The sequence below is a fragment of the Strongylocentrotus purpuratus genome, unplaced genomic scaffold (genome assembly GCF_000002235.5).
Source record: "Strongylocentrotus purpuratus isolate Spur 01 unplaced genomic scaffold, Spur_5.0 spur5_scaffold_7, whole genome shotgun sequence".
Taxonomy (NCBI): Eukaryota; Metazoa; Echinodermata; class Echinoidea; order Camarodonta; family Strongylocentrotidae; genus Strongylocentrotus; species Strongylocentrotus purpuratus.
In genome coordinates this window covers 6,413,537-6,441,122 of record NW_022145613.1, presented here as the reverse complement: position 1 = coordinate 6,441,122, position 27,586 = coordinate 6,413,537, and the positions used below count along the sequence as shown (strand labels likewise).

The following is a 27,586-nucleotide window of genomic DNA, read 5'->3' as shown; positions in this document are numbered from 1 at the left end:
CTAATGAAGTCATATATTGTTGATGTGAAATTCAATTACAAGATTACGAAAGTGTGGGTGTGTGTTTTTTTTGTGTGACGAGCGTTTGTGTAGGTCTTTCTCGTTCAATCTCCTTTTTTTCTCTTACCAAATATCCGTCATCCCATTCTCATCTTCTCCTCAAGCCCCTCTCTCCTTATTTCGCTTCCTCCTCATCCTCCCCCTCTCTCTCTACTTTTCTCCCTCTATCCCCCTCTCTCTCTTTCTCTCTCTCTCTCTCTCTCTCTATGTCAATAGTAATTAGAACAATCGAAAAATAATCCTTGATAGTTCCATTCTTCTGATAGGAAGAACTTGAGAACTTTCGAGGATTTTTATTACAATTTTTTAATCATTATATTTCCGTGACGGAGGATGATGAAAATCAAAATTGTTTTTTTCTATATACAAGACAGTGAAGAAGAAAAAATATTTATACGAACGAAGGATATATACGAGAAATACGAATTTTCGGTCATAAATTTGGTTCAAATGAACATATTAGAAGCATATGCGATTTTACAATATTCAATGATCGTCATCGTAGTTGAAATCGAGTCTAAAGTGATGAAATTTTAAATAATAAACTCTTTATGTTGTATAGCGCCCTCTCAAGACTGATATTTATTTAGCTTCAAAACAATGTTGTTGTTTTTTTTTTTTACAATCGACCGATTTACTATTCTCGTTTGGATATTATATATCAGAACTGGATATTCTGAGTTTTTCTTGGTCGCAGCTATAAGTGAATGGCCGTGAAATATTTGAAATTTACCGGGAGCACCGGTAAATTTTTGATTATTCAATTTCTCGAAAGCAGTAGCGTTTTAGGGGGCTAACATTTTAGTGAATATAATACATCCACAGGGGTATAAAAAAAAGTCAACATTTTAAAGAATTACTATCAATCCAATTTTCAACATTTCCTAAAACTTTGCATTAGCTTTCAGCCTTTACTTGACAAAGGCTAAAAGGCTGAAAGCCTAAAATCGTATATTGGGTATATTCTACGGTTGATTTATTGTTTCTCCTTCAATTGGTCATTTCTCGTCAACCGTTGAAATACTATATTTATTATCATTAAAAATATATACATGACAAGTCATCCTAATAGCATACAATTAAAATAGAAAGGACTTAAATCGTGCTTATCAAGTATGTTGTCATGCTCTTTATACCGGATCAAAGCCATCGACAGTTCTCCATATATGAAATATAAAATCGTGTTCCTAATTAAATCTAGTAGGATAGCGATAAGGAGAAAACATGATAGCTTGTCAAATATGAGAGTATTGATTGAGGGAAACATGTTTTTATCTATTTATTACATTTACACAGGAATAATACTTTTTCATATACACGCTACCACTGAACATTTGTATAAGAAGTAAAGGTCATTGACGTCATTCATCAACTGCCTTTCCTGTTTTCCTCATTACAAAGTATGTTAAAAGTTAAATAGAAGTTTGTAATCATTTATATTCATTTCAAAAAGCTTCAATATAAACTTTTAAGTCTTTAAAATGCATATCATTATTGTATTCATATAAAATCTTATCGGCAGGTAGGAGTTTTATAAGCTTTATGAATAACGACTAGTTCTAAGACAACTGAAGTTCCTTGATATAATCGAAGTATTTTATGCTTTGGTAATATACATGAACAAGGTATACAGTATACGAAATGCATGCATACTAATATTATTATAATGAATGACGTCTGCAAAAACATAAACATCAAATGACAATTATGTAACATTTGATACAATTAATAACGTATAATATATTTACAAAAAATATAAACGTACACAGTTTGAAGAAACGTAAATTCCAATGTACAAGATACAGTGTAATGTCCAATATTATATGAATAACAACAGAGACAACAAAATATCAGTGTCTCGTGTTCGTGAGGCATTTCTTTCATTTTCAGACTGAATTAAGACCCATAAGTCTGAATCCAGGGGGAGCGTTTCACGAAACAGTAGTAAGTACAAGTTCACCCACATCCTTTTGAAACGCCTGTATTGCGATTAACACGCGTTTCAATAGAATGTCGTTGAACTGGTATATACTTAAAGGGCAATTAAGTCCAATCCACAAACAACTTACTTTCAATAGAAGCAGAAAAATCAGACAAACTAATTGAAGCAAGTTTGAGCAAAATCGGATTCCCCCCTAAGAATCTTTTATCCTCAAACCAGCATCCAAGTTATTTGATAGTAATATGTTTATTACAGAAAGCATTGCAGGGAACTTGCAGATCGATATCCTCCCCAGGAAGGAACGACCTAAGATGTAAGGTATCAATTATGTGGATGTCTTTTGTACATAGCTCGACGTCGACCTATCCCTAAGCTGCAGAGAGGAATCACGCAGGCTGGTATCGACGGTCTTCTCCAGCACTAGACCACGCCATAGATCGAACACTCTGCGGGTAGCAGCGAAAGCCAGAAAGATGTACACACCCTGGAGTGAGTTGAGAATGATGAAGATATACCATACGGCTTGATGTTTGCTGAAAGCAGCTACGAAGCCGAACAACCATGTGAAACCCATGAGCGAAGAGATCTGTATTGAGGGAAGAAAACATCGAACAATTCAAGAATCATGGTGAAATATAGTTGGCAGACTAGCAAAAGATAGAGCTTCCCATTCTCACTTTATTTTTTCTGCGGTAACATAGTCGTTATATTTGAGATTCATTCATTACATTCCAATTAACCCTATACGCCCGAACCGCCTCATCAAGAATACAGAAAATAGAACTACTTTAGATGTGAAGAAAATTTACTTATTCCCCCAGCAAACTTACTGACGCGTTCATCAATATACATGTAGAGCAATTAGGCCTTGGAGTTATCTGCTAAATCTCATGAAATACCAGGAACATAGTTGCACTTCCATTGGTTCCTTGGTTTAAAAAATGATTTGACATGGCAATTATATGACCATGAATGTATGTTATAATTTATATTGTACTTAATAATATGTCAATAAAGGATAAAGTAATACGCTTTTTTTTCGAAAGAGAGAATTCATCAGAAGTCATAGAAATGTGAAATACACTCGGTTATCTTATGGTGATTAGTCGATTCTGATGAATATTCTAAATGAATGTATTACAATATATTTTATCGACTGGTAGTATGATACTTGCGAAGACTATTAAAAGGGGTTACATCGTGATGTTTGATGCATTTAAATGCACGAAATGTGATAAATTTACGTTTATAGAATTTCTGTGCAGTATAAGGTATGGGAAAACGCAAAGCTAAGAAGAGAATGATATTTTCATTTGCTTCTGATGGGCAGGGACAAATTCATCTTAATATTTCTACCTTTATGGCGATTTTGAGAAGTTCCTGATGGTTGTTTCGATTTTCTGTTCCCTCGTGTAAGTTCATGCTGTCCCTTTTGGAATGGGATATACCACGTACTGTATCCATGAAGCAGAAGAAGTTGAATGCCAACAGGACAACAACTGGCACACCAAACACGACGAGGTTGGCTTTTCCACCTCCAACCCAACAAGCTAACTCGTTACCGTAATGCAAATCAATGTCATCACCTATGAAGACACTCAGGATCAGACTGATAACCACAATTAACAAGGGTATCCCAGTGGCGACTGCTATGTTAAGTGACAAGACCTTGCGACTTGCCGTAGATACCCTGATAGTCTTGTTAGATCCAAAGGTCCGACGAAGATCGAATGCGATTGAAGAGGACAGGGTGAACGCAGACAACCAAAAGAAGTGTGAGAACGCCGCGAGGGTACTGCACAGGTTTTGGGACACCGAACCGGCCATACCGCCGAACAAGAAAAGACACTGTGCTACGAAGAGCGTTCCGCAAAAAGCCATGATTAGCTGGTTGCTGACTAGTCGACGAAGTGTAGGAAACGTGATGTAGCAGACAAGGGTTATGAATAGAGACGCCAGCGACAGGGTTGTGCCTGCCAGGCTAAGGGTTGTTTGTGTGGATGAGTAGCGGAAAAAGGAATAAATTGTAGTTTCGTTGACGGTGCCATTTTGCCTCAAGAACTGACAAGCTCGGATCGTGCCATCACCAAGTGAGACATATTCTGCAGGATTGATTACATCACCCGATGGCACGTACTGCAGCATGCCATCATCCCCTAGACGAACGAACAGACTTATATTGAATACCGAACTTGAACATAGAAGCTCCGTTGCAGTTAAGCTACATGTGAACGTAGACATGTTCTTCATGTTATTATTTCTTTCGTGGATCAAATTGTATTTTGTTTTAATTACCTTAAATTCATTGCTGGAACTTGTGTCCGGAGCCCTGGTGAAGGGATTTAAGTCGCCTTCGTGAGCAGTAGTATCTGTTGGCTGTGTGAACGTTTCATTGAAGGCCTGTGTACCCGTGCCAATATCATTTGGTTTACAACGACTGTACATGGAAAAAGAGGAGATATTGCAAACTGCGTCGTTTGTATTCTTTTCAGATAAAGCAGAGATTATGCTGCTTTCATAATCAGTCAGTTGGAAGTCTTCTTCAAATTTCCATATGAAAATTGTCTCGTACTGATCATCAAGTTCATTTTCCTTACATTCTAACAGGGAATGGTTTTGCATAGCGAGTATTAACCTGTCCAAATTGCAATTTTGAACTCTCGATTGCTGACTTGTGCACAAGCCTTGGTCATTTGTAATCACGGTAGCAGTGACGACTTGGCTGCTGTCTGATGTTAGGAGACTGCATGCCAAGTCATCTGATGAAATTTCCTTTGCACATTCATTTCCAATCATTTCGTAGCCTCCAGGACATGAAAGTCTCATACATGATCCGACGTATGGATCGAACACCTCTCCTGACTGACACACAACTGTAGTTTCAGAAACGAGCGTGTCATCTTGAAGTATTCTAACCCCACTCTGAGATGAAAAGTCGAAAAGGACTGACAAGGGAAGTATGACTTCTGGAACTTTAGATTTAAGGCAACCACTAGTACAAATTCGCTTTTGGTCCGGCAAATGTCCGACGCTGCACGCGTAACAAGCTGGGTTCTTATAGGCAACACATCCTAAGTTGCTCTTCAAGAAAATATGCGCGCTAAAAGACGCGCATGCTAATTGAAGCCCCGTGTCAGAGGAAAGCGGACAAGATTCTATGTAACTTGATGCATCTCCCTTTCTTACGCATTCTCTCGCCGATGTACCGTTGGAAGAAGGATCCACAGAAAACTGGCAGAGTTGGTCACGAACTACTTCCTCTAGTGTTCGCTCTTTGTTTTTCAGCTCTTCAGTGATGTCATCAGAACATTGCATCGTTACCAACCATGGTTTTAGTTGTAAAGGATCCTGTTCATTACAAATCGCGCAGTACACGTTTCTGTAGCTTACGATATTTCCCAAAGAAAGTGGGACAGACTCAAGACTGAATGCTCCTGAAGAGCGGGAGGGAGATTCGCATTTCTCCCTAATCCAATCATTGCCCACTGGACCTGAACATTTGGAGATAAGATAGAAATAGGCTGAACTAGGAGACGACGCCACCTGTGCACAGCTAAATTGCGACCGGTCATATATGCTTGAAAACTTCTTTCCCCCGTTTAGGTGGCAATTTCTTGGATGTTCCTTGGACAGGGTCCTAGGACAGCAGTCACCGAAGAAGGTGCACATCTCATCACAGCTACATGCCTGATTCGTGTCCTGAGGAACTGTACATGATCTTTCGGGACAAACGTGCTTGTCGAGACAAATCGGAATCGTCAAATTTCCTGCCGTTATGTTAGATTGATCATCTGGAAAATAAATGATGGAAATGAGAAGTAAATTTAAGATTCTAGTGGTCTTATATAAATTGAGAGTAAAATATTAGTACAAGCAGTCCATTATAATATTATGTAGTACGGTGAGCGCATAAAGAAAAGATTCCCAAAACTGATCAGCAATAATTGCCACAGCATGATTTCTTCCTGATGACAAGTTCGCTAATAGTGTATACATGATGATATTCATGTAGAAACTAGAAGGTATAACAATGTTTACAGCAATAAAATGTCCACTTACAGTACCATCCTAAAATTAAGGGTAATCCGGAAATAAAATATGGAGATTTTTGTGGAAGCGATTAAAGTGTTTTATTTCATCATGAATATAATTCTTAACCCTCTTTAGTACTAAGGCATGTTATTGGATACAAACAAGGGGTTAATATGAGAAGGCCGAGTAAGCTGAATAACTAATTTTTTCGAATTTTGACCGATCATTGAATAATTTCAACTTTTCATGTACTTTGGAATATATAAGGATAATCTACTATTAACGTATACTTGTTTCTTATGATACCCTATTTTGTAGTTATAAATGTTTAATTATTATTACATTCTCACATTTATACTAGATAGCAGTTATTCCTGACCTAGACTGACATATTGATTTCAAGTTTTTAGAATATATCTTTCAGAAGAAAAAAAAAATGTAGGCTCGGCTTAGCCTAGCAAAAACGTACACCTGTAGAGAAACATGTCATCCCGATTTAAGTCAAATCTCTTGCGTTGTAATCTCAATAGATGTCAAAAATATGACAAAGCTGTATGGTTTGACCATATTTCTCTTTAAATAAAACTTTAATCATCATAAATTATAATTGGTTTTATACATCAGTATAGAATAAAGGCACATAAACAATCTTGAAACAAAGTCAGAATGTAATATTAATTTGTGACATTCACTTTCTTATGCTTCTTTTTCCTTCTAACAACACCATCCATCGCACTTTCGAAAAATAAACAGTAACCTTATCCATCGCTTTTTAACATGTTCACACGTTACAATGACACATTACGTTGTACGAGTATAATATCTCTCGGCTATGCAATAGCTAATCGAAATTACGTTTGAGTCTTCGCGCAGTTGTCAAACTGATTCATAGTTTATTGAAACTTATTTTTGTGAGCAAAAACCAACAAAAAAGAGGCAGATCAAAATGTGTACAAAAGCCCTTCGCCTCTTGCTTGGGAAAGAATTACCAAACTTGCCTTGAGCTTCTACAGGTGGATTCATCAGCTCTTCCATAGCTCTACTATTATTCCTGTCTGTTGAATTTCGCCTGTGACGTCGAGGTATGGACTCCGAAAATGTAGTGATCTTGGCAAAGTCAGTTGTCGGCATCGGTGTCGAGATGATAGTCCTGGTCATCCATAGCAAGATGGGAACAATAAGTACGCCAGACCGACATTTGGTCGAAGCCATAGTTCGTTCTGATTCCTAGAAACTAGACATGTTTGGAAAATAGTGCATTAATATGTAATTAAATGAAAAGTTTTTCATGATATCAAGATAAATGCAAAAAGCGATCGGAATTTGACCGATCTTTTATTTTTATTTCGGCGGACTACTCAAAAACTCAGAAGCGAAAAAAAAATTAATACTGTATAAGGGGGTGGGGGGGGGGGGAATCATGCGATTGTCGAAATGTGAATTTAAATCTGACACCTGGTCAACGGCTGAAGGCGTTGAAATAGCCCTTTTCCTACCAGCAGCAATCCAATGAGCAGCATCTCTTTAAATGAACATGAACTTTCGAAAAAATCTACCTAAAGTTAAAGGTTATACAAAGTTTTGGGAAATTTTGAAAATTGGGTGGATAGTGATTCTTTATAATTTTTATATATTTGGATGACCCTGTTGATGTATAATAAGCACTAGACAATTTAGTCCCTAAAACACTTTTGCTTTCAAGACAAATTAAATATAAAAATTTACCGGTGCTCCCGGTAAATTTTGATAAATTTCAAACAGCGCCTACGGCCGTACAATGGTAGCTGCGACCATGAAAATTTCAGAATATGTAGTTGTGATATATAATTTCCAAACGGGAATAGCTAATCGGTCGATTTTAGTCAAGAAACATCGTTTTATAGCTCAATTAATATCTTGACCTTGAGAGGGAGCTATACAACATAAAGAGTTAATTAGTTACAATTTAATAACTTTAGACTCGATTTCAACCGCGATAACGAGCAATGAATATTGTAGGATCACATATGCTGCCAGTATGTTTATTTGAAACAAATTCATGACCCCATACCAAAACTTTGTATTACCTTTAAGCCTTCGTTTCCATAGACTTGTTGCATTCCGTAAAAGGGATGCCCCTGAGTCCTGGCAAGCCGGGGGGGGGGGCATTGTAAAGATGAGCATGGAATATTTCTCATTTTAGATTAAGGTTTTGTCGAAATAGATTCATGAGCTAAACACTTTACAATCTGCTTCAGAACTACGTTCAGTTTTTTATTCTTGAAAGATCGATGCTCCAGTTTTATTGATGAATAGAAATAGAACATCCATAGACTACAAAAAGTAATACATACCTAAATGATCAGTGGTCGTCTTTCAAATTTCCTGAAATCAATAATTCGTTCAACTCGGTAGAGACTATCTGAGCTCTCAGTTTTTCTTAATGCTAGTGCAAGTTGGATGAATTGATGAATTTAACAATGGCCATTAGGCAACGCTACCCATCGGTAGCATCGAAATGAAACGTAGTCACTCAGTCAACTGAATGTTAAAATAGAATCATGAATTCATACTTTAAGCGGTGATACTACAAAGATGTTCCTTGAACAGACTGCTTTTCGCTTTCAGAGGTACCATTAATGCGAGGCATCGCCCGAGAACTGTCTCTTAAGTATACATGAGGATGTCGGAGGCGGATGTTGTAAATGAAGATTGACAAATGCATCGCGGCTGGGATGCTCACTTTCATTAAAACGCGAGCATTGGGAAATGTAATATTAATTCCAATGACCGTTTCAAAGCCGCCTTGTCATATGTATTTTCTGGTTTTAGACATCCTAGTGGACCGTCAGCCATAGACAACGACTTTGTCAGCTATAAGTTGACAATCTGAAGAAGATCGATCTGAGCTGTCGGTCTCATGCTCGGGCTGTAGCCTTATATTCACATAGCTGTTGACGAACATTTTTTTAAAGAACAAAAAAAGAATGTTTTGATGGAATATCAAAACAAAGCAATAGCCTATTTGTCAGGAGCTGCGATACTGTGGACAGAGGCATACATCAAGCTAATTTTGAAATTAACTTTATACATGTATAATATTAAGGCAATTGTGTATCAATAATGTATTGAGATGTAATTTTGAAATCATGAACATTTGTGATTTTAAATCATTAAAATAAATTATATAGTATGACGTCCGCAAACTTAAGACAATCCCTCCATCAGTGGGAGGCAATTAAATAACTATTAAAGTTACAACTTTCATTGAAATGTTTCCAGGTATGTACATTAAGGTTGCCTTGTAAATTCATTCATTACAGTAAAGAACTTTACCATTAGAGGAAAAGGTACTTAGGTGAAAGGCCATCCTATTTCCAACTCTCCCACATTCATCCCTATCTCTGATGAGGGTTAAACCTCTCGTTCGCATCAACTGGTCACTGACGTTACACGAACATGTAATATGTCTGGATTAGCAACGATAGGGTTAAAGCTGCTACGTTAATGAAACCAAAGACATACTAAAAATCGCTATGGAAACGGAGACTTGATACGATGACGAAAGGAGGAGGAGAGTGGCTATCATTGTTTATCTTTTTATAAAATACAGACACATCGGCTCTCCGACGAGTGAATTAGTGAAACTAATCCACACTGCTTGATAATGAAAACGACTGAAATATGATGGCAGCAGTTTGTGATTGTTTACATTTCTCGCATTAAAGTATACCCCTTTCATCAAAAGAGCGAATGATTTAATGAAAGGCGAGGAAAGAGGATGAGTGGGAGGAAAGGTAATATATTCGTACGACATTTGTACAGTTGAAAATGTTTACAAACGATTTGGTCAGAAATTAAAGCCGGATATAGAACATTCTTAAATTCGAGGCGTAATCGCATCATGAGTACTGTTCTAGTATATTGACAGCTTATTATGAAAGATGTGAAGAAAAAGCAACAATTAAAGAGCAGTGAAGAAAAATTCATAGGGATTGATTGGACGCAATTTCAGCAAAAAATATCACGATATCAATTTCCATTTTTACGAATAAGAATATCTTAATTCCACTATGCACGACTGTTTGTTTCCACCATTAACATAAGATATGAATTCATTTTTACTAACTTTCTTTGTAAACAGTTTCTCAACGACAAATATATCATGCGTTGTAGAGGTAGACCCTCTATTAATGTTAACTCATGAGAGAACAAAAGTCAAATTTAAAATAACAAAATATTAACCTCGATATCATTTTATATTTCGTGAACATTTTCAATAAAAGTCAATAATTGTTTCAATGATAAGAGGAAACAGGCAAACATGAAAAGGACGTGCTACCCAGGTGAATTGTACAATTGTTGTTCTATGTTCGATTGTTTTTAAAATCTCCTGTACTGTGTACTTTCTTATTCTTTTGTGTATTGTTTTATTGTTGCTCTTTTGTTGTCATTTATTTGTTATTGTATTTGGTTTAAATTTTTGATACGGTGACGAAAATATGGGCGCTATCTTGATCACATTTCCTTTTACTTTTATTCACATTATTATTGACTATTCACCCGAAACCTGCCATCTATTCAACTTTCCCAGGATTAATTTTAGCATCAAATGATGATGGAAACGGCATGCGTGATGCCTACAGTATATATTATGTTGGGATTAGCGGAGAGAATGAATTAAATGTATCAAATGAATTGCATTGCATATGCTTTTTGCAGAAGCAAAGTCACACACACAACACACGCGCGCACAAAATGTTCGTTGGTTATTGATATTCGATATTTGATATGTGTAGCATGATTAATTTTGTAATGGGTGTTATTTGGATCTGCAAAGACCGAATTAATACCGAAATCCCAATTGTTTTATTCAAACATCACATAAGCAACTTTGGCGCAAGTCGATTTTTGCACTCTCGCAAACAATGCCTCCTGTTTATCCAAGCGTGAACACATACCACACAAAAATGATTCCGAATGATTTGGGAGAAAACACTCTTTCATAAGATGGATAATAATTTACTGTTCATAGATGGTTATTAAAATAATTAGCACTTTTCTATGTGTAAACTTTTTTTTTGGACTCACACTGTATATGAACTATAACATCGTGTTACTAATTAAAGCTAGAATTATATTAATCAGGAGAAAACCACGTACATGATAGCTTGTCAAATAAGAGAGTATTGATTGAGGGAAACAGGTTTTGATCTATCTGTTTCATCTACAAAGAAATAATACTTTTTCATATACACGCTACCACTGAACATTTGTATGAGAAGTAAAGGTCATTGACGTCATTCATCAACAGCCTTTACTGTTTGCCTGGCATTACAAAGTATGTTAAAAGCCAAATAGAAGTTTGTAATCACTGATATTGATTAAAAAAGCTTCAATGTCATCTTTTAAGTCTTTAAAATGCATATCATTATTGTATTCATATCAAATCATGTCGGCAGGTAAGAGTTTTATAAGCTTTACAAATAGCGACAAGTTCTAAGACAACTGAAGTTCCTCGATATAATTAAAGTATTTTATGCTTTGTTAATATACATGAACAAGGTATACAGTATACTAATATTATTATAACGAATGACGTCTGCAAAAACATAAACATCAAATGACGATTATATAACATTTGATGCAATTAAGAACGTATTGAAAAATTTACAAAAAACATACACGTACACAGTCTGAAGAAAAGTAAATTCCAATGTACAGGATACAGTGTACTGTCCAATAATATATATGAATAGCAACAGAGACAACAAAATGTCCGGGTCTCGTGTTCGTGTGGCATTTCTTTCATTTTCAGACTGAATTAAGACCCATAGGTCTGAATCCAGGGCAAGCGTTTCACGAGACAGCTGTAGTCAGTACAAGTTCACCCACATCCTTTTGAAACGCCTGTATTGCGATTAACACGCGTTTTAATAGAATGTCGTTGAACTGGCAAGTCCACTCCAAAAACAGCTTACTTTCGATAGAAGCAGACAAATAAGACAAACCAATCAAAACAAGTTTGAGCAAAATTGGATTCCCCCTAAGAATCTTATTTCCTCACACCATCATCCAAGTTATTTTGATAGTAATATGTTTTGTGTGGGTGCACTAATAAAAAGTAATTTTGTTTGAGTAAAATCATGTGAATTTTGATAAACTATTTATATAAAAATCAATGATTATGAATATACAATAATCAGAAAGTAGTATCAATTCTCCAAAGTTCATTAAAGATTTTGTAAAATGTCATGCACGCAATATGATACAAATCATATAACCTGGTTAAAAGCATGGGGAAATCAAGCTTTGGGGGATTAACAGGGAAATTAATGGGATAAAAATATATATAGCAATCGATAAATAGTGAGACAATGACGTCAAAAACTGATAACCAAATAAGCAATTTGTGTAGTGATTTCCATTTTTCTATACTTTTTTTTCCAAAATGCATAATTTCCTTATTAGTTATCTGATTTTACTAATTTTTTTGTTTCTCTGTTTCTCTTGTTTTTCTGCATCTATTAATAGCAAGTTATTTTTGGAATGGATCGATTTAGCCTTTAAGTCGGTTTCGCGAAACGATGCACGGATTTATTTCCACAGCGATAGATTTACTACAGCACACCACGGCAACATGGTGTCCAGATTAAATATTGCAAAGACTTGTTCTTTGGTTCATGGTTGGGTTTTCGAGTTTTAAATTTGAAGTTGTTATTGTTCCACATTTTACAAACAATATAGACATATATATACAATTTAAAAAATAATGATACATTTGTAGTATAAATGAGCACGTCTCAATGATTCTCAATTCATATAATAGAATAACTGAGTAGAATGTGAGGTACCTATTAAAAAGCAGTGCTTGTATATTATAGGTTCCTGGAAAAAATAAATAAGTAATTTAGATTAAAAAAACCGTAGCAGTAGAGAGAGACTTAATTTAGAGGGGAGAATTTAAAACACAATGAAATAAGGACATTTGTATACAAAATAATGCAATGGCACCAATACCCAGAGTCACCGGGTTTAAATGCGTAGTCAAAATGCGTAGTCACCCGAGCAATTTAGTTAGCATAGCACAAAATAATTTGTTTATATACATTAAAAAACCGGAACATGCATCATTAATTAACAATTAAGATTAGCATTGAAGAAAAAGGGACTGGGGATGGCAAAAAATCATATTAGATGTAAGAATTTAAATGAAAAACTCGAATTTTACGTTTAAAGCAATTTAACGATGGTGTTTACTTAACCTCCGAATCCAAACCATTCCAAAAAGAGGGACCGGTATACATAATTGCTTTGGTGGCAAAAAAAAAAAAATCCGGATTTGGGGGGGGGGGGGAGATACAAATTGTCTCTTTGTCTTGTGGGATAGGAGTGAATAACGCTTTTCAAAGCGAACATATTTATTGGGCATTGTAATATTGTAAAAGATACGTAAATTACTCATCATTTATAAATCCATCACTTGTGTGAGTCGGCTGTCTTAGTTGTTTCCCTAGTGGGTTGATATTTCGTATTATCGAAAAAGAATGTTACATAACAATCGTAAGCAGCTGTATAGGGCCTTTGAGGGAGTTTTTAATCCGGGGGGTATTAATCCCTTTTAATTACTTAATCCTTTTTAATGACTTCCATAAAACAATAGGGAAGAGGAAATGAAATTTAACGAGGTATTTCCGGTCAGGATGTGTGTTAATTAATGCAGGTATTTCCTGTCAGGATGTGTGTGAATTAATGCAGGTAGTTTTTTCATGGAAAGGGTGGCATCTGGGTCATAAAACTTGAATTATGAGGGTCTTTCCTCTGGAGGAAGTGTTTACATCATGAGTCATCATCATCATGGGAGAGGTCTGGGGATGGACGTGTTACTGGTAGGACGGGCAATGACCAAATGACCAAAACAATGGGCCTGTGCCAGTTATGTTGTTTGTACGCAGGTACGTATTTCCGACCAATGAGAATGCGCGGATCCTTCTTGTTGGAGTGACGTCACCATTGTGCGTGCTTGTGATTGGATGAGGAAAAAGGATGGGGTGACTGAGAGGGGCGGAGCCTAAGGGGTGGGGTAGGGTATAAACGTCGGAGGATTCGCCTCATTTTGTATCATAGACATCAGCGCTAAGACAACATCATTCAAAATGGCCGCCACTACCTCAACCTTTGGAGTAATGACTTCCACCCCAGTATCATCATTCAACATGCTCAATACTCCACCTACGAAGAGAGTACCAGCCAATGACTTTGCCGCTTTAACTAGGCCCTCATACAACGCTAGAGCTGCGGCAGCATCCCCACCACCACCACTGACGCCAGAAGGCCTACCGGGACACATCTTGGCTATGAAGGTATGTGCTTTTGCCGTATGGTTTATTTATTTATTTATTTATCTAAGTATTTTGAATAAATATATTAGTATATATGTATAGCTACATTGAATGCATGACGGGTGAGTGGATGGGAGGGTTGCATGAAGGTCTTACATCGTGGTAGCATGCATAATGATACTCATTTTTGTCTTTTATTCACAATAGGATCTAAACGGCGAGGGTAAAGAAAATACATACAAGGTGCGTGAAGAGGCAGGTTGTCATCATAGTCATGAAGAAAATTTTGAATTGTTTGAATTTGAATCGGGGTCAGAACCATTTCATTTGGGTGGGCAACGTTATGCGGTGGTAAAAAAATACAGGGGTGTCACATACGTTGCTATTCGGGAATATTACAAGGACAAAAAGAGTCGAAATACTCCAAATAGGATGTTACCGGGAATCAGGGGAATCAATCTCACGGCAGACAATTGGTGGCACATGACAAAATCCATCATGAGCATCAGCGATGCAGTCCGTGCCAAAATCAAGGAAGACAAAGACTAGTTTTGCTTTTCATTTTCATTCTCAACAAAAATTTAAAGAATAATAATAATTATTAAAAAAAAAAGAAAAAGAAAAAAAAAAAAAAAAAAAAAAAAAAAAAAAAAAATATATATATATATATATATATATACATATTGGCACTTTTTGTACGCTTGCTCTCTCACCCGCACCTTAGGACGCCATCTTTCAACTGGAGCAAGAGTTGGAAAACACATGCCCCTTCGAGCCTACACCTAGCGTGACAGCACCATCCCCGAGCTGCTGGGCACCAAGAAGAGAGCTGGAAAGACCAAATCATGCAGGCATGGACACCATTAAGAAAGTCCTCAGGTTTGATGACGACGACGTCATCTTTATTTCAGGCGATGAGGAGGAGGAGGAGGCTGTGGAAGAAGGAGAGATCATCTCGGTGGTGCAGCCATCTCAGAGGAGGGATATCAGCGACCAACTGCCTGTGGCTCCAGTCCTGATGGCTGTGAAGGCATTATCAGCAAGGATTCATACCCTGGTTGTCGAGGGATGCCAGGGATGTCAGGACGACCAGCCAGGGCAGGAAGCCCACCTGGATTGCCTGTATCAGGAATGGCACGAGAAGGTGGACACACACTTCATCGGGGCCATCAACCGCCTCAACGAAAAAGAATTTTTGGATTTTTTACCGTCCGTCTACAACACATCCATCATGTTCGACGATGAAATGGACGAAGCCTTGGCCGAGGCGGTCGAATTCTTCCACTTTGACTTTCAAAACAACGACGTACGGGAATTTATAAAAACAAAGATGATGAAGCAGTAATGTGAATATGGCTTAGGCACTATGCCTCTGGACTCTTTATTTGATAATACCTATCCAAACACAGTACCGATTTATTTCTTTCATGATTTTATTTTGTCATTTTTCTGTTTTGGTTATTTATGTTGGTTTAATGTTAAATACATTGTTTGCGTTAAACTGAAAAGAATTATTCTGACCTTGTGTGTTTATTTTTTTTCCAGTTGTTTTATAGTTATAAGTGATGGAAAATGGGATGATTGATCATTTTTGAGATTGATGTTGGTTCTGGAATGGTCATTGGTGAGAAAGTGAGGATGGACGAGTACTTGAAAAAGATTTATGGAGATCCTGAGAATGAGGCGGGGTTTGGAGGAGTTGAAAAGTTATATCGTTATGTGAAAAAGGATGGGGTGTATAACCTGACACGTAAACAAGTACGAGAGTGGTTGGCGGGCAATGAGACTTATACTTTACATTACCCCGTTCGAAGAAAGTTTACAAAGAGTCGAGTGATGGCGTATGCGATGGATGAATTATGGCAACTTGATTTGGTGGATATGTCTTCTTTATCACGATACAATTTGGGGTACAAGTACCTTTTGACATGCATCGATGTGTTATCGAAATTTGCTTGGGTAGTTCCTCTCAAAGATAAAAAGGGAAAAACTTTGGTAAAGGCGCTCAAGAAAATACTAGAATCAAAACGAGAGCCCATGAATATTCAAACGGATAAAGGGACTGAATTCACCAACAGGCTATTTCAGTCTTTTTTGAAGAAAAAGGGAATCTATTTCTACACCTCCTATAATACCACCAAAGCATCGGTGATTGAACGGTATAACCGCACATTAAAGGAAAAGATGTACAAATACCTTACCCATCGTGATAGTTCAAAATACATCCACGTGCTTCCCGATTTTGTTAGGGCCTACAATCACTCTTTTCACCGTTCCATCCAAACCAAACCCACACTCGTGACAAAAGCCAATGAAGGTGACATTTGGAAAACCTTGTACATGAAAAAGGGTCTGGATAAAAATCAGAAGAAAAATCCCGGGTATAAAGTGGGGGACCGTGTTCGTATCAGCAGAGCCAAGCACACTTTTGAAAAGGGGTACCGACCAAATTGGACTCAAGAAGTGTTTAACGTGAGTCAACGTAAGAAGCGTGATGTTCCCGTGTACGATATAGAGGATGATCTGGGGGAGAAAGTCTTAGGTACTTTTTATCAACAAGAATTACAAAAGGTTCGCAAGGACAAAGAGGGCGTATTCAGAGTTGAAAAAATACTGAAGAGGAGAACACGCAAGGGTAAAAAAGAATACTTGGTCAAATTTTGGGGGTATCCCTCTTCGTTTAATCTTTGGGTCGATAATATTCAAAAATCGTACAACGACCTCTAACTCTGCCATTTCAATGTACCATCATGGAGAGTGAAGACCAAGTTTACGTGACTCTGCCAAGCAACAGTTCATTCGATTATTTTCCAAACAACACGTTGACCAGTTTTACTACCAAGTTAGCAACTCCTTTGGTTTTGCGTGGGGAATACGAAGTGGCTTTGGTGGACGTGATCTATCCTCATTCGTGGTCCAACGTCAACTTTACAAACAACAAATACAGTCTATCCATCACTGATCAGGTCATCACGGTGGGGCGTATTCCCGAGGGACATTACAGAGAAGCGCTAAGCATATGCACGGCATTCAATCAATCCTTGCCACCCCATTTGCGAAACAAGGCTTGTTTCACCATCAATCCATCGACGCTAAAAGTGAGGGCCACGATACAACCAGACACCGGTATTTATCTCAGCGAGGGGCTAGGGCAGTTGTTAGGTTTCCCTGAAGGGACACTTCGTGCCAACCAGGAAGCTAAATTCCTCCCCGACATCAATGGAGGTTTATTTGCCATGTACGTTTACACGGACATTATCGAAAATCAGAGAGTGGGGGACACCAGCGCACCTCTGCTCAGGATCGTAGCGGTGGATCACCAACGTGCTGGCGAGGTCGTCGAGCGTACTTATCAAAGTCCCCATTATATCCCTGTCAAGCGCAAATACATCGATAGCATACACATAGATATAAGGAGTGACTTTGGAGACAAGGTGCCATTTCAAAACGGGAAGGTCGTACTGAAACTACATTTTCGTTCCCTTCGGAGACCCACGTTTGGCTTTTAAAATAAAATTGAAAATTGAAGAAAAAAAAAAAGGAAAAAAAATAAAGGAAAAAAAATCATGGAGTACGGAGGAAGGGGTGGAGGTTTACCCATCTTTAGAGGAGCTCGGATGCAAAGGGGTTACGGTTTGGGCAGTATGTTGAAAGGGCTTCTCCGTTCAGCCATCCCCCTCGTTAAATCGGGAGGAAAAATACTCGGCAAGAAAGCCTTGCAGACAGGCATGAATGTGATGCGTGACGTTGCCAATGGAGAATCTCTGGCATCAGCCACGACGTCCAATCTCAAAAGGTTAGGTCAGCAATTTGCCTCCAAACCCTCGGGCAAAATAAAAAAAAGGGGTAAAAGGAAGCGTGCCAAGAAGAATCCCGTCAGTGTGTCAAATGCCAAGAGACGGAGAACTTCGGACATCTTTGAACGGTAGACCCTACAAAAATGGAGAGAATACATCAGTTGTCGTGCGAATGCTCAAAATCTGAAATTGATTTGTTCAGCATTCCTCCGACCCAAACGACGGTGGAAAAGGGGAAATGGGTTGAATTTTTCCCACTCACAAATATTTCCGACACGGCCCCCATCCAATTTCACCTACAAGGATCCACGGAGGAGTACACGGACCTCTCACAAAGTCTAATCCATCTCCAAGCAAAAGTCGTCAATGGAGACGGCACACCGTTGGCCGACGATGCCCAGGTTGGCCCTACTAACATGTTCTTACACTCCCTGTTTAGTGATGTGGACTTGATGCTGAATGATAGACTCATCACCCCATCGACAAACACCTATGCCTACAGGGCAGCCCTGGAAACGCTGCTCACGTACGGGGCTGAAGCCAAAGAATCTCAGCTCTCGTCCGCTCTATTTTACAAGGACACGGCCGGTCACATGGACGATGGGAACCCCCTACGCAACGATGATGGTAACATGGGTCTGAAAGAAAGGCATCGTTTCATCAAAGGGAGCAATATTGTGGACATGGTAGGCGTTCTTCATCTCGACATGGTGTTTCAGGATAGACTGCTCCTGGGAGGCGTGGATATCAAACTTAAACTCAATCGCAGCAAGAATAGCTTCAGTCTGATGTCATCGGTCGAGAACGCCAATTACAAAGTCCTCATCACCAGCGCCTCGCTACACGTGAGAAGAGTCAAACTGAGCCCAGAGGCAGCCCTTCTCCATGCCAAGACGTTGGAAACACAAACGGCCAAGTATCCCATCCGGCGAGGCGAGGTCAAAACCTTTTCAATACCACGAGGGAACCTGTCTTTTACCAGAGAAAGCCTTATCCTGGGACAACTGCCCAAACGGCTTGTGATTGGATGCGTCAGCAACACGGCCTTCAACGGAGACTACTCCAAAAATCCTTTCAACTTTCATCATTACGATTTGAACTTCTTGGCCCTCTACGCAGACTCGGAGCAAATTCCATGGAAACCCATCCGCCCCAACTTTTCAGCACCTGACCCCAATTACATCTTGGCCTACCAGACACTCTTCTCGGGCATCAACTCCATGTTTCATGACAAGGGAAATCAGATTACCAGAAACGATTATAACAAAGGGTACACGCTCTATGCGTTTGACATGACACCCGATCTTTCCACGGGCGATTGTTTTAACTTGCGTAAACACGGGAATGTTCGACTAGAGTTGCAATTTGCGAGTGCTCTTCCAGAAACTGTGAATGTGTTGGTCTATGCAGAATATGAAAGCGTGATCGAAATTGATAGAAACCGTAACGTCATCGTAGATTTTGGTGGTTGAGAGGTTGTTTGGGTGGGGAGGAAAAAAAAGAAAAAAGAGTGCACCATGGATACCAAACAGTTGCAACACGTGGGGCAGTCTGATTCAAAATTAAAATCCACGTTTATAGGGGTTTTTCCCTCGGATCAATTACCCTTCATTGAAACTTATCCAGCAGCGTTGATTGCCAATATTGATACTCATGACCAAGATGGAAGCCATTGGGTAGCCATCTATTTGACCAAAACGAAACGAGGTGAATTTTTTGATTCATTTGGGAGGCACCCATCCATGTGTTCTCGTCATTTTAAACCCTTTTTGGAAACCTGGTCGGATGCATGGACTTATAACCAAAGGTCGATGCAATCTTTTTGGTCCGCAGTGTGTGGACAATATTGCTTGTATTATTTGTTACGACGAGTAAGGGGAAATAGCATGGCTAGCATCGTTTCTACCTTCAATCAAAGCCGTGTTGAAAATGATAAAAAGGTTCACGCATTCATCCAACGTCACTCTCCGACCATCAATACACCCATTCACGATCCAACCTTCATTCTCAATCAAATTGCTACGTCATTCAATTAAAATCAACCATGCATGGATGTAAATAGTGTTGTTGTAAATGTTTTATGATCGTTTTAAATTTGATGTGTGCATGAAAAAAGAAAAAAAAAAAGAAATTAAATTTAAAAAAAAATTAAGTTGAAAAAAAAAGAAGCTATGTAGAGTGTTTAGAATGTTTTTGTTTTTTTTAGAATCTGTGAATATGTGTCAATGTCATTATCATTTCAATCAAAAGTGCATACATTCATTCATTTTGTTTTCTTTCACACTAGCTCACGCAAACAAGAGATAGGCAACAAAAAAAAAAAAAAAACATGTAACACATTCATTGTTGTCACGTATATAGAATTGATATCAATTTTTTATTATTGTTACAAATAAAGTTTCAATTACATCGTACAATCACAGTCGTCTTTGTTGTTGTCATTTTATGCGTTGTTACAGAGTTCTTGAATAATAATAATGATCATGATAATCACGGTATGTATTTATGAGAGAAACATTGCAGAAATTGAATCGCACGATAGAGATAAGAGAGAGAGAGAGAGAGAGAGAGAGAGAGAAAGAGAATTAAGAGAGGGAGAGAGAAAACAAAAGGAGAAATATAATATATATTTGCAAAATAAAACGGTTTAAAAACGTTCCCATTTTAAAGAAGGTTTTCGCTTCTTTTGGGAAGAAGGAGGCATTGGGTTAGACCTCGTGGTGATGATAGGTGGTGTTTGTGGTAACACTTTTGGGGACTTATTCGCAGGAGTACCTTTCAGTTTAATTTGTTGCAATGTTTCACGTCTGTCTTTGTTCATGATCAACGATTCTGGTACATTAACGTCTCGCAGGACGTGTAAAAAATACTGCCAACCCAAAGGCTTGACCATTTTACGATCTTTCAATACATCATACATTAAATCAATCATGTTAGACCCATCAATGACCCGACCATCAAAAACCAATTCCCCACGAGCATTCCACCTCCAATTGGCATCTTCTGTCTGCTTGAAAATATGATCCATCAATAATTTAGCCTTGTGCTTCAATGTCACGGGTAACATCTTTAAAACATCTTCCCTCATGGAGCCTGTATGCTCCGTCTCACTCTGTGGGTGTGCATCTCCACCCATGCTCTCTGTAGAAGGCTGTTCAGTGACCCTTAGATGAATTGATGTGGGGTTTGCCTCATGCTTATGCAATTGTAAATATTTTTGCAAAGCTTCGTGATACTGGACCACTTTATCTTTGTCCGATACACCGCTTGACCCTAGAATGGATTGAATACTCTCGTCCAATTTGGATAACACCCTCTGTGCTGGTTGAGCGCTTCCCATGGATGCCTGCACTGCGCGTGCCATTTCTTCAGGAACCAATGTCATTTTCTTTGTATGCTCCATGTTATCCCATCAACAGCCGTAAGACAGGGCCAAGTATTGCGCCTAAAAATCCTCCCTTTTGTACAAATGTATTTCTCCTTGCTTTATGACTGCTACGTTTGTCAGCAGCTTGGCGTATATACTTTTTATGCCGCGATAAAGTCTTCTTTTGAGAGGATGTTAGAGGTACATTGCCTTTTAAAGTATTTGCGCAGCATTCTGACAGGCAAGTAATCAATGTCTTGTTCGCATGCTGCAATAAAGCTTTCCTCTGCCGAGGAGTGGACTTGAGAAGGACGCGCAGTTCAGGCAAATGGGTCTTCACGCTGTGGGTCATGATGCTCAAATGATAAGTCCTGTACTATCGCATCTTACCTTATACTTTTTGGTACGTACACCGTGGTGAACTCATTTGGAAATACGTGTGTTCTTAACCTATGGGATTCTGGCGTGTTGGCTTTCAAATCTATCAACAAGTACCCGTAAGGATTTTTGGTAGCGTCATTGTAGGCCTCTTGTACATATTTCGTTTGACCTGGGTAGAGTTGACGTCCCAAATGGGTAATTTGAGATTTGTCTCTAGGATTTTTGTAAATGACCAAATACTGAGCGTTTAAACTTATGGTGCGTGTCTCTTTGCCCGCATGAAATAGATTCTGAACGATAAATATGACCGATATATTACGATGATGTGAACCACGTGTAAATAGGGTCGTCATAGTTGCATCTTTGGTGCATTCGGACATCAAATCATCGACAACGATCAAATTACGTACATTGGGATCAACGACATTATCAAAATTGCATGGAAATCCTTCAATAAATTCGATGTGAGGCACTTCAGCCATCATTTCGGTATAGGCTTTTTGATACACGCCATAACACCAAATTATTTTTTGAGGTGGTTGTTCAATCATGTCCTGATTATACTTTAAAAGTTTTCTGACAAATACCGTCTTGCCACTCCCCGTAGGGCCTGCCACAATGCATGTAAAAGGATGAACAAATTTTACACTCATGATGAAAACCGTCTATAAATTGTCAACCCTCCTCGAATCGCACTACCCACCACAAATGACAAAAAAGATAAAGTCCGCGGACTTATGAAGGTGCATGCTCGCTTGATGCGATTCAAAAATTGACTGATGCGAGAATACATACCAATATAAATGCCGACTACCCGATTTTGGTACGGTAACATAAGGTTTACCCCTCTATTCTGACAATGATGCGACCCCATTATCAAATTTGACTGAAATTATACCCCTCTGTAAGATTTGTAAGATCGGATGAGAGATATATTGCTTCTAAGTAAGATGAAGACGATGACAACAACTGATCTTCTAAGTAAATATAGGCAATAAGTGCAATCGTCGTGAGAAAAAGAACTAAAAATCCCACCCACGTTTTAGGTCTCTGCTGCAATGCAGATAGCGTCAAACGCAGAGCCGGAGAAGTTAGCATGCTTCTTGTTTCACAGTTTTCAAACGACTGACGCTTGAGTAAAATGTACGTTTCATTAAATGGAATTGTAATTGGAGGGGGTGGGGGGGGGGGTGATGATCAATTTGCAGTCATGTACCCAAAAGGAACTGTAAAGAAGTCATCTCGGACCACTCTCTTGTTGTACACGATTCTGTAGTCCTTGCTAGCCACTCGAGTTTCGATACGCTGCCTTTTGTGGACTCGAGTGATCTGATAGGGATTGGTGACCGTGACTTTTTCCTGCTCATCGTCTTCTACTCGCCTTACCATGCGTTTCATGGTCTCAAAGTTGATCACTTGGAAGTTCTTGTAGTTTAGTGTGATGCCCTTCACTTTGCAGGTTGTTTCGCCAGTGTTGAGCTTGTACGCGTAGTTCTTTGGGCCTCCTGAGACGAAGGATGTGATGTGCTTGCCGTCTATTTCATCCGTCAATTCTCCTAGATAGTCGCCGAGAGGAGGACACCATTCTCCGGGCACGTGTAATCTTTCGATGTACAAGATACTGTCTGTGTCGTAGTAAAGTACACGTTCTCCTAATCGATCCAACACGTCGTACAATTTCATTCTTGCTTGCGCCGTTGTAAAGGCAGCAATCACCACGTTTGCTTTGGAGCTCACCTTTTCAAACTCGTCTCTTCTGACAGTACGTACCTCCACCACATCATCGTTGACAAAATTGAGATCGTTGACTTCGACCTCGTCCGACGTCAGGAGCTCGTACAATTGTGCGGGATCGAAGATGATGCTGGTCTCAGGGAGATTGTTTCTCATTCCGAACCTCCCCCAGAATGAATTAAGCATGAGTTTGGCCAGTGATCGTAGGCCTTTGTTTTTCACGATCTTCTCGGGGTCCAGTTCAATTCCTTCGTGTTTCTTATAGTCGCTGATGTATTTTGCTTTCTCCTCCTGCGTGCGACACCAGTCAGGCCAGCCCGATGCCTCTTGTTTGATCTTCAGAAAAGTGTTGACGAATCCTGTAAACAAACCAAAATCCTCCCGTGACCTCTCCAGGAATGGCTTTTCATCGTTGAATTTTGATTTATTGCAAAAATGCCAGACAGATTCAATTTCAGTGACGATGTACCCCTTTTCGACCGCTTTTTCCAATTCGAGGGAGACCCAGGTACTACGAAGCATCCTTTCCCCATCGCTATGGTGACAAGGCGTTTGCTGATTGGTTTCGGCGCAGGTGAGGCACAGTGGAAACATGAGCTTGCCATTCACTTTCAAGGGTAAAACGGGATGAAACAGGTTTTGAGGAGGTAACACCTTACATCTGATGAGACCGTAGTATTCAGACACATCTTCGAAGTTGTCGGTGATCACTCTGGGATGACCCAAGGGATAGGAGCCATATTTGTTGATGCTTGGGTATAGAGAAGTGAAGTCGACGTACTTGATTCGTTCTCCCTCCTGGCACTCGTACAGCATGCAACTCGCATTGGTACGTCCACCGTAAAAAGCTTGACGAGGATCCAGGGGGATGGGATTTGGAAGCCTCCGTTTGATGTGCTGAGGGATGGTCTTTCCTATCTCCTCATCCCAGTGGCATTCCCACATGGTGATGTAATTCCAATCTTTCAGGATATGTTGGACATACTTTTTCTTGGCCAAGGTATCGAGATGCAATTCTCCCATGGTTTTCTGGACGCCTCTTCTCCCACTGTCTGTGTCAAAAGAATAACATCTGGCGCACCCGTGCCAATAGCACCCGTTGAACTCGTAGACCGTTTTGTTTTCTTCGCAGTACCCATCTAACTTGTATTTTCCGACCCTGACCTCTCCTTCATTGCGTGCATGTCGGATGTACACTCGTTCCTCCTCGGCCACGTGAGTAAGCCATCGAATGGCTTTGTTGGATTGGATGTCCTCTGGGGCGTAACCTCGAGGAGGAATGATGGCAATGGCATCTTTTTGGAGATAGTTTCTCCGAAAGACGAGATGGCAGGCAGCGGCGATGGTGATGCACTTGGTCAGGGGGTCGACGCCCAGATCAAACTCGCACAGTTTCGTCACTTCTTTAAACAGAGTCCGAAACTGGAGACAGCATCTTCTCAAAATGTCGACGTCGCTGACACAATAGGCATGAATCTCCTCCGACATGATGAACTCCCGCCCAGACGATACTTCTCCATCGTACCATGTCAGAAACTCTTCCCTCTTCTTGCTGGACATACTCTCTGGATAATAGTATTTGGCATCTGGCATGGGTCCCCGATAGTTCATGTTGGCGTCAATGTTAAAAAAATGTGGAAAGAAGCCCTTCTTGACTTCTTCTATTCCAAAGGTGGCTGGCAAGGCAGAGAGAGGCATCGGTAAAAAATTCAAGGAGTCGATGAAACGGATGCCATTGTTGGGCACGGTCATGCTCATAATCTTACCACCAGCCAAGATCAAACGGGGGATGATGCAGTTGCGATAGAGAAATTCCTGAATGAAAATTCCATCGTAACTTTTAAAGTTATGAGCGATGAAAGTAGCACCACGGTTCTCTTCTGTGTCGAACACCCATTCACAAAAATCATCGCCTGTTCTGGGTCCTTGAAACACCCATTGTTTCTTCTCTGCCTTGCCGCAAATCTTACAATCTTGTTCAAATGGAATATCTGCGCAATAACCACAAGCTCTTTGTGCCACGCAATAATTGGGTATATGCTTGCCAGTATCTTGCGTACATTCAAAGTCGAAAAATACAAAATTGGCGTGCTTTTTTGGTCTCTCGTCGTCGTCGTTGTCTTGGGAACGGTTCTCATCTCCTTCGCGTTCATCATTTTCATCATTCATGGCCGCTCTTGTGGCGAAAGGATTTTCCGATTGGATGTAGCATTGGTGGCCAGGATCCACATACTTTCTGCATAGTTTGCACACCGTCTGTCCACAGATGTGCTTCCTTTTCTGCTTTTTCAACAGCGCGTTGTTGCAGAGTGTTTCACAGTGTTCGCATTGGAAATATCGTTCGCATACCTTGTTGGACCGATGATTTTGGAAGCAGCGTCGGTTCTTGAAGTTGCGGTTGCAACGTTCGCAGTGTATATGGTCTTCATCCTCGGAAGGAGGGGGGCACTCTACGCTACGGCACATTTTGCAAGCATTGTAACAAGTGTGCTCATTCTTGGCATTATAGCCCTTGAAACAGTTCTCGCAGAAATACGACTTGTTATAAAATGCGCTCATAGAGGTTATGAGGTCGTAGTGATCATCGTGCGAGTAGATGTAGATGGTGTGTTCCCTCTCCTCCGGCCCTGCGTAGATGATGAAGTCTAGATGTTCCTTTGAGACAACGACGACGCGATACTTGGCCATGCGCTCTGTACTCTCAAATTTTCTAATTTCTTCGATGCTGCACTTTGTGTTAATGGGTATTCCGGCTTGTCTGTACATGTCCTCCGCATAGGTCCGTTGCTCCTTGTATCCTTTCCGGATGGATTCCCAATTTGGATGCTTCTCAATACGACAGAAGCCTGTCACAATTGCCCTTGGGCAGCACATGTTATCTTTATTTTTAATTTGAATGATACTCATTTTACTGAGCAGTCGCTCTTTGAGATTCAAAACAATCCTTCTACTAGTCCTGCCCCCTTCTTGCATAGCCATGTGTAGCACGTTGAAGTCGAGGTTTTCATCGAGGGTAATATCTTCGTGGGACTGAAGCGTGGACTCTAACTTTGAAGCAAAGACTTGGTAATTCATTTGATCCCTCCGGATGAATGGGAGGCTCACTGGTCTATCCAGCTGTGGCGCATTGAGTACAAGTCTGACAAAGTCCCTATCCCTTACACCGACCATCATTTCATCGATGATATTTTCAAACATGTCATTGACCCTAGGCATCATGTCGAGCATGGGTCCCATATTCTCTGCAGGCTGAAAAGCGATATTGTAATCCATGACCCTGGCATTGTACTTTTTAACGTGCCTTTCACTCACTTTTGTTACACGGTGCGTGGGAAGTGGCGTCACTCTTGAGGGGAGTGTTTCTGCTTGGCGTTTTGTTGCCCTGGTTGAAGATCCTCCGACATGGTTCGTGGAGGGGCCAGCTCGGGTATAACTCGTCGATGGCATACTGGATGGTCCAGCGACATCGTGGCTCGTGGAGGGGCCAACTCTGGTGTAACTTGTCGATGGTATACTAGAAGGTCCAGCGACATCGTGGTTCGTGGAGGGACCAGCTCGGGTGTAGCTTGTCGATGGCGTACTGGATGGTCCAGCGACATCGTGGCTCGTGGAGGGACCAGCTCTGGTGTAGCTTGTTGATGGCATAGTAGACGGTCCAAAGCCAAATATATTTTCGCCAATGTCTAAGTTGAAATTTGATGGGGTCGCCCCTCCAGGATTGGCGTGCTCAGCTTCAGGATTTTGGAGGTGATCGTTTGCGAGACCAGAGGTGGGGCTGGGCATATCCACTTCCCAAAGATCTTTTTCGCTAATTTCTAGAAAATATTGAAATACAAAACAAATAAAAGATCTTTAGTCATCTTGAACTACACTCTTTTGCAACCATCATTTGTAAACAAAAAACAAACAAAACAAATTTTTCTTGCAACATCTATTGCATAAAATTTATTGT

At 39.8% G+C, this 27,586-nt stretch overlaps 3 protein-coding genes across 4 annotated transcripts; 2 read left to right on the top strand and 1 right to left on the bottom strand.

The window, feature by feature from the left end:
- Positions 1-2,327: 2,327 nt before the first annotated feature.
- On the bottom strand, positions 2,328-4,243 carry LOC100891495 (adhesion G protein-coupled receptor E2-like). The gene is made up of 2 exons (XM_003723225.1): positions 3,458-4,243; positions 2,328-2,588 (listed from the first exon to the last, which is right to left on the bottom strand). Exons 1-2 carry the CDS (start codon positions 4,241-4,243, stop codon positions 2,328-2,330), a joined length of 1,047 nt encoding a protein of 348 aa, XP_003723273.1.
- Positions 4,244-13,606: 9,363 nt separating this feature from the next.
- LOC115919766 lies at positions 13,607-15,863 on the top strand. 2 transcript variants are annotated; one of them, XM_030973922.1, is made up of 3 exons: positions 13,607-14,376; positions 14,563-14,598; positions 15,080-15,863. In XM_030973922.1, exons 1-3 carry the CDS (start codon positions 14,170-14,172, stop codon positions 15,698-15,700), a joined length of 864 nt encoding a protein of 287 aa, XP_030829782.1. In that variant the 5' UTR covers positions 13,607-14,169; the 3' UTR covers positions 15,701-15,863. The 2 variants fall into 2 exon arrangements, with proteins under 2 accessions (XP_030829782.1, XP_030829784.1); XM_030973924.1 differs by lacking the exon at positions 14,563-14,598 and having other exon boundaries at positions 13,608-14,376.
- A 2,432-nt stretch (positions 15,864-18,295) lies between these two features.
- On the top strand, positions 18,296-19,624 carry LOC588385 (uncharacterized protein F54H12.2-like). The gene has a single exon (XM_788072.4). It carries the CDS (start codon positions 18,296-18,298, stop codon positions 19,622-19,624), a length of 1,329 nt encoding a protein of 442 aa, XP_793165.3.
- The last annotated feature ends 7,962 nt before the right edge of the window (positions 19,625-27,586 follow it).